Source organism: Medicago sativa, chromosome 5 (assembly GCF_051527215.1).
Source record: "Medicago sativa cultivar Bolivia chromosome 5, Bolivia_mono, whole genome shotgun sequence".
NCBI classification, from domain to species: Eukaryota; Viridiplantae; Streptophyta; class Magnoliopsida; order Fabales; family Fabaceae; genus Medicago; species Medicago sativa.
In genome coordinates, this window is record NC_140753.1 from 11,511,391 (window position 1) to 11,519,139 (window position 7,749).

General features: G+C 35.4%; 3 protein-coding genes across 3 annotated transcripts; 1 reads left to right on the forward strand and 2 right to left on the reverse strand.

Annotated features, from left to right (window-relative positions):
• The first annotated feature begins 1,305 nt into the window (after positions 1–1,305).
• LOC146920024 (uncharacterized) lies at positions 1,306–2,094 on the forward strand. The gene has a single exon (XM_085713393.1). The coding sequence runs from the start codon at positions 1,364–1,366 to the stop codon at positions 1,949–1,951; it is 588 nt and encodes a 195-aa protein (XP_085569519.1). The 5' UTR covers positions 1,306–1,363; the 3' UTR covers positions 1,952–2,094.
• A 3,101-nt stretch (positions 2,095–5,195) lies between these two features.
• On the reverse strand, positions 5,196–5,726 carry LOC146920025 (uncharacterized). The gene has a single exon (XM_085711091.1). It carries the CDS (start codon positions 5,724–5,726, stop codon positions 5,196–5,198), a length of 531 nt encoding a protein of 176 aa, XP_085567217.1.
• A 42-nt stretch (positions 5,727–5,768) lies between these two features.
• Positions 5,769–7,045, reverse strand: LOC146920026 (uncharacterized). Its single transcript, XM_085711092.1, has 2 exons — positions 6,231–7,045; positions 5,769–6,126 (listed from the first exon to the last, which is right to left on the reverse strand). Exons 1-2 carry the CDS (start codon positions 7,043–7,045, stop codon positions 5,769–5,771), a joined length of 1,173 nt encoding a protein of 390 aa, XP_085567218.1.
• Between the last annotated feature and the right edge of the window lie 704 nt (positions 7,046–7,749).

Consider the following 7,749-nt stretch of genomic DNA (forward strand, 5'->3'; position numbering starts at 1 on the left):
AATGTTACCAACTCATGACATTTAGAGCACCTTGGTGCAGCAAATGTTACGTTAAACGACGAATCTTAGAATATTTTAGCTAGGTTTTGAGCACAAACAAGGTGTATATTAATTAGTTGGAAAGTTGAATTGGTAATTTAGTACATTGTGGTCCTTTTGTTTGATTGAAGAAGCAAAGCAATGTTTTGAAGAAGAAAAAGAATGCACGAGTGATGGTACTTTAAGCTGATTCATAGGCTCACGTGAAATGCCACATCTTGTCTAACAACCACTCTTTCACGTATATTTTCATTCTCCTACATCCATTCTCATAACTTTTTTCTTTGACTAATTAAAATGAGCTGATAAATAATAACCAATGCATATTATAAATACCACAAATAAATAAAAGTAAGTACGTATATATTTATAAGATGTATACGAATAAAACCACTTTTTGAATTGAAAAGAAGGAAATGAAATACTGCAAAAAGATACTGGAGAGTAGATAGCAGCAGGTCCAATAATACAATTTCAGTACGCCAGTTTGTTAGAGCAGTTTTGATTCTGTTCTACTTCTATACATGCACGATTGGAATTAGTCAATTTTAATGTATACTGTGTTTCCAAAGCTTGACTTTTCTATGGACAACTTTTTAGGAAAATTCTTGGTTATCCTATAATTATTTTGGATATTTCTTTATACTTTGAAATTTATTTGAAATACTTAAAAATAAAAAATGATATTATATGAAATGATTCAATGTTGAGTACTCTATTTAACAAAGATTGAAATAATACCATTTAATTCCCCACTTTCATTTAAAATGAAGTAGAGACTCACTTAATAATCACCTAATTACCATCACACAAGAGAAAAATTTCGTTTGTTGACTAAACTTGCATTTGTAAGTAAATAAATACATAAATAAAATAATGCTGTTTTACTCAAAATAAAAAATAAAAGTACTACGAGCTAAATAATGTAACTTTAAGGATGAATTCGAATTTCATAAAATACAATTGTAAACCGACAATCTTTTGAAGTGAGCTAGATTTTTCAGCATGTAATTACAAAAACTAATAGTTCAAGTCAGATAAAATCGTAATTGGTGGTGAAACTCTACTCAAAAGATTTAACACGTTTGCATTGTCAAATTGAATAGTTAATTAATTAATTAATTAATTTCACTTTTATTATTAATAATATTTTCTTCCTTAATTCTAAAAGAAAAACTTTATTAAAAAATATCAAGCACTGTGCAGTATAAAAGAGGCTCTCAAGTCTCATCTTCCCCCTCTCATTCTCTTCAAAAAATTTCCCTGTCTCTCTCTCTCTCTCTCTCTCTCTCTCTCTCTCTCTCTCTATTGCTCCATTATTTCCATGGAAGCATTCAACCTGAGCAACTTCAAAACAGAGAAACAAAGCTTCATGTCAACATACAATCTTTTCACCGGCATTACCAAAATGCTTCGCCTTCTCGAGTTATGCTTAGCTCTCCTCTTCCTCTTATGGATCGTCACTCGCCTCCCTTTAGCCCTAAGCATCTCTGCCGACTTCCTCCGAAGCCCTCTCTTCGTCTTTGCCATCTCCAACGCTATCATCGCTGCCCTCCTTGCTCAGTCCGACCTCCTCTCCTCCTCCACCACCGATGATTCTGCCTCACCAGTGGAGCAGAAGATTAAGGACACTTGTACGGATGATATAGACTCATGCTATGCAACATATTCTGGTAACTTGGGAAGAAAGGTTTATAGTCGAAGTCAGTCTCTGCCGGAGAATGTAAACGGAAAGGGAGAGGATGAGGAGCAGACGGAAAGACAGAAAATACTCCGGCGATCGGAGACGGAGAAGGAGAAGGTAAGGGAAGTATTGTATCCGGAAGATAAGCTGAGTAATGAAGAGTTTCAGCGTACGATAGAAGCTTTCATTGCAAAACAAATGAGGTTTCTGAGGGAGGAATCATGTTAACATATACTACTATTAACATTAGGCTTTGATATCAAAATCACTATTCCTTTTAGAAGTTTTAGGCTTGTGTTTTGTGTTAACCATAGCCACTGATTGTTAATGTTATTCAAGATAAATTAGATACGATTATTGTTACTGCTTAATTTTAACTTATGCCTACAACTTCTTACCTGTGTCTACTAAAAAAATTCAAAGTCTTAGTTTGACATTAGACCTAAATCTGACCTTCAGATTTTATAAATGAGTTTGTCTAACATGTGCAACATTATAGAAAACCCCTTTACAAATTTAGAAAACTCGAACATAATATTAAATTTTTAAATTTTCAAAACTCACTTGGGTTTGTCTAACGTTGTTGACTTGAGACTCTAAAGTGTGCTCCTTTCAAGATTTCATGTAAAAAATACTCCCTCCGCTCCTTAATATAAGAGAATATTCTTTTTTTAGGTTCATTGAATAAATGATGTATTTAGTTTACATTGTAGTCCAACTACATTTTTTTTTTGAAGAGATGTAGTCCAAATACATTAATTATTCAATGAACCTAAAAAAATAAGAACACTTATTAAGAAAATAAAAAATAGTAGATTTGCAATAAAATCAATCAATAAGTTTTAAATTTTTAAAAACTTCAATTCACCATTTTTACTATTTTTCAATATAACATTTCTATCTTTACTCGGTTAACTAACGCCTTAAGACACTCTTTAATATTTCTATGCGATGATTAAGTCTATTGGAGTTTCCCAAGTAGGAACACACATCCCGTCCAAAAGTGTGATCACTGTTTTGCCATTCATAAAATTTAATGGGTCTTGCTAACCAGTGTACTCAGGGTAATGATTAAAAAATCTATAAATAGAAAATTTGTCTTGATAATTACATGATAATTACACTACTTAGACTTTTGATTACATGATAATTACACTACTTTGTATAAAAAGTTACTCCCTCCTTCCCTATATCTAACCACCCATTTGACTTTATTTTTGTCCCTAAATCTAAAATCCTTTTCAAATTAATAGATGCATTTATTATTATTTTCCTAAACATACCCCTAATTAATACTACTAATTTATCTTGAAATTTAAAAAATCAAATTTAATACATATACAAACAAAGGACAATATGGTAATATTAACACGGACATCTTTTCTTAAGATATGTGAAAAAAGTAAAGCGAGATTACATTAAGGGACATAGGAAGTATTTATTTTGCTTGCTTAACCAATACTCTAAGGACATTGTTTAACATTCTTCAAACTTAATTAGTACTTTTTTAATGGTTTGGAGTTTTCTCTACCTATATGTTATGATTATTTAAAGATATTAATCTTATAATTTGATCTCTTTGTTGTTCTTAATTATTCACTCAACTCCGCTCTCATGATTTCATATCATTGCTTTTAATTTTAGATTCGACTTTTCTCTTAAAATGTTAACCTCACAATTTCATATCTTGCCTCCCTTAAAAAAAAAAAAAATTCATATCATATCTTCATTTGATAATATTTATTAGGAGAATGATAATAAGTGTCTTTATGACATTGTCTAAACAATTCAAAATAGTAACTTTTACTTAGAAAATTGTGTAATTATGATTTTTATGTGTTTAATTTGTATTTTTGAGACAAGGTTTTTTTGTGTGAATTCTTTAAACAATATCTTTAATGACACTTGTTAGCTTGAAAATATTAGGTTTAAAAAGGGACAAAGAAATTATGTTCGGAAAAAATCTCGAGAACTACTCACAAGAGATAAAGATACACATCCTATCCAATCATAGTTCAAAGTTTCAAAGAATTCAGTTGAGAGTTGATAAAAAGAACATAGCTTTTGGTTAAGAATCGCCATCAATTATAACTAGTATCATGAACAGCCATGTTGAGTGTTACAAACAAGTTGTTTAGGGGAAGGAAAAAAAAAGTAGAAGCTCAGAGAAGAACGCCATGATCGAAGTACATGCATGTTTTTCCCCTCAAGATGAAGTCGTGTCCGGTCCAAGGCGGAGGCTACCAAAGCTCTTCCTTTAGGTTCCCAAAAGATAAAACATTTGCTTTGTAACAAAGATGCCATGAAATGGGTTGCTCGATAGACACATCAAAATTACTGACTTGACTAAAAAATGTCGATCAGGGTTACTATCCTCTCAAATTCGACACACAAAAACAAATGATCGGAAGTTATGACCGAATCGAGTTTGAAATTGAAATGTTTATTGAACAACTTTCTATGACAAAATACCCAACAATTCTAACTATAAGCCTTTTTTTGTGTGGTACTCAGCAACATCTAGTTGGGCCAACATTGCATAGCGTGAAGATACAACCGACTGTGATTCTTTAGAGAATGGGATTTCCTGCTATGAATTATGCTCTTTACTCAAATGATATTGCTCATGCCCAAAGTAAAAGACCTTAACGCCCCTACGCATGTTAAGTCACGCTAGTGCAAATGTTAACGTATGTTTTTTTTTTTGAAGAAGCTAAACTAACCCCCTCAAATTGGCACCAGAGAGAATCGAACCTGAGACCTTGAGGAGGAGCACACTCCCAGGTCCCAAGCCAATACCACTAGGCCAACCCAAGTGGGTTCAATGTTAACGTATGTTAAGTCATGTTACGTAGGTTAACATGCGTTAGTGTTATTTCTAGAAAAACATCGCGCATGTTAACATGCGTTTGTGTTATTTGTAAAAAAAAACTTTGCGCATGTTAACATGCGTTAGTGTAATGCAGTGCGTGAGTTAACTCACGTTGGCATTTGCACTGGCGTGAGTTAACTCACGTTCATAGCAGAAACTGCATTAAATGCATGCAGTAACAGAACAAACTTTTGAAAAGTCTAGAAAGACCCATAATCACGCCACAGTCATAACTTAACCAAATTACGCCAATTTAAGTAGTTTATTGGATAATACGACATAATTGATCAAAATTACTTAAAAACATCGTTTTTCTCACAATCACGTAATCACATATAAACGATCCAAAAAATATGCTGGGGTGTAATACCACCAAAAAATAGGACGAACACCCACCGACCCAAAAGTGTCATAACCTATCTAACTAGACCACTGATAGTCATAATCTTCATCTTCATCCATGACTTCGTTCTCTTGCTTTGGCTTTTCCGAAGTGTCCAAAGTAATATGATTGTGCTCATTTGTTGGTTTCTTTGGAGGCATCGGCTCCTTAGACATGAGCTCATCGAAGGCGGCGTTTCTATCCAAAAACTGAAAAAGTCATTGCTCCGCTTCACCAATCTTGTGAGTCATCCACTCCTTAGGAGGAGGTGGTAGCGGACAATTTTCTTTCAACTTCACATGAAGAAAGTGGTCGGGAATCAAGCAAAGGCACATTATGTTGGAATGTGGATTAAGTGGTGGAGCACTCCGGATTGGAAAATATGTCTCACATGAACCACCCAATTCGGGCAAAGTCAATTGAACAACCGCTCTATTATAGCAACTAGCAATAATGTGACCCATATCCGGAGTGGTCAACCACTTCTCTGGAGGTGCAATACCACTTTTACTTATTGGAGGGTGTAAACCATCCAAGATAAGTTTGTAACGGCTCTCGGTAGCATATATTGGCAAGTAGTCACTCTTGTGAGTTTTCAACTCATTAATAAGTGCATGATGAACCAAAACATGATCATCCTCATGAAATCCCATGTGCCTAGCTACGATCCGGAAACCACAATTACCATCCCCTCTAACATTCACAACGTCTTCAACGTAAGGTCTCATGAGATTTGGAATTTGTGACATGTATGGTATTTGCAAATAAGGTTGTTTTTTTGAAGCAGGAGTTTAAGTTTGTGAGCGGGAGCAAGTGCCAAGACGAGAACCTTTAGTCTTTTGAGACTTACTCTTGGCATGTGAGCATTGACTATCGGGATTTTGAGCATCAATAGTCTCCCACCTAGAGGGGATTCGACCGGTGGACCTCTTTTTCGGTGTAGACTTCACCCTTTTAGGTGCCCCCTTGGTGGCCACTTTTCTCGGAGGTGGCTTCAACATTGTTTCCTCCGAAAATCCTAGTTCACGGAATTTGTATTTGATGAAGAGTTTCATCTTGTAAGGGGCCCTCTTGATACGTTCTTGAATGGCGTCCCATTCCTCCGTAATGGAAAAATTGGCATCGACCTCTTCTCCAATTACACTTAACCTTCGCCAATGAGGGTGTATTTCATCCAAAAGAATAGGAAATTTTTTCTTTCTCTTCTAGGCAAGAATACAAGCACAAGGCAACCCGAACGTTTCCATTTGCACACAACCACAATCTTCTTTAGCAAAGCCGAATCTCCTAGAGCGTTCATATTCTTCATCGATGAAACCCAAGGCGGCCTTAGAGACATACCCCTCCAACTTGGAGAATAACTTGTTTTTTTTTTGTATTTGTCCACCATGACAGTTTTGCTCCTCCCAAAACTCCCATGTATCTCACCGAATTGGTTTTTCAACATTTTGTCTATTTCATCCCAACATGATGCCAAATCTCCCACACTACTCCTCAAGTATCTTTTCAATTGTGCATGAGCCAACTCAACAATGTTGGTGCTCCTACACCCTAGATGCAAGTATGTATTCGTCCATGCACTCACAAAATGTTTCTTAAGAGGCAAAACGGTTTCCTCAACATATTTAACAAACAATGGAAACGGTATGTATACCTTATCTTTGAATGTCAACCATGCAATTGCAAATGAATCCTCCGTAGGAGAGTTAACCACATCTCTCCAAGCACTCATTATTTTCTTAACAAGCTCACATTGCTTGTCATCATCCGCTTCCTTTGCTTCTTTGGCAACAACTTTTCCTTTTCCTTTTGAAGACTTGGCATTGACTTTACAATCCGTGATGCACCTAGATCTTACATTCTTCTCAATATGAAAATAGCAAAGTACATGGTCCATTTTAGGCAGAAATTCAGCAATGACTTTGATCAAAGCGGGGTCCCTATCGGTGACAGTCACCTTAGGCATGTTGTGTTTTAAGGTCAAAAGACCAACCAACATCTCAAGTGTCCATATGAAGTTATTCTCTCTTTCAAAGGAAAGAAAGGCAAACGCAACCGAATAGGTCATTTTGGTAGAGGTGACACCAACAATCTCAAATAATGGCATTCAGTATGTATTGGTTTTGTAGGTGGAGTCCATGACCAAAACGGTGGGAAAAGTGTTGAGCATATCAATTGAATCCGGATGAGCAAAGAATAAATCTTCAAGAGTGGTTTCTGTTGGAACAAAATGTGTTTAACAATAAACCTTAGAGAGTTTTGATGATAACAAGGTAATAAAAATTGTTAATTGGACTAGCTAATATTTGTTCAAGTGTACATGACCATAGTTAAAAAATTTACATCATATAAAGGTTCTGAAGAACAAAAGAGAGCTAAGGAATCAAGAAAAGGAAGCTTGAAAGCGTCTGAAGAAAAGTGCTCCTGAAGTCAATAGTGCTCCTGAAGACAAAATGCTCCTGAAGATGATGATGTCATCAGAAGCTGAAGTTCATCAGAAGCAAGTTACTCAGAAGCAACCTCATCAGAAGCTGAAAATCACCAGAAGCTGAAGATTCAAGATTTAACACTTCAAAAGTTGTCTATTGGATTCGAAAGCAATGCAGAAGACTGGAAATACAATGCAACGATCATTTTGTGAAGATTTGAAGGCATTGGATGCTTATCTTCAAAGAGCGTTGACAAAGTACAAAATGTACGAAGTGTACAACCATTATCTCCACTACTCCGCAGTGTCCACGCTACAAGACAAGAAAACAGCTCTGCCTGCAA

Excerpts from the sequence above, each read along its gene's own strand:
- LOC146920024 (XM_085713393.1), top strand. The coding sequence starts at position 1,364 with ATGGAAGCATTCAACCTGAGCAACTTCAAAACAGAGAAACAAAGCTTC.
- LOC146920025 (XM_085711091.1), bottom strand. The coding sequence starts at position 5,726 with ATGTCACAAATTCCAAATCTCATGAGACCTTACGTTGAAGACGTTGTG.
- LOC146920026 (XM_085711092.1), bottom strand. The coding sequence starts at position 7,045 with ATGACCTATTCGGTTGCGTTTGCCTTTCTTTCCTTTGAAAGAGAGAAT. Across the intron at positions 6,127-6,230 it reads CTAAAGAAGATTGTGGTTGT|GTTAAGTGTAATTGGAGAAG; the intron begins GTGCAAATGGAA and ends TCATTGGCGAAG.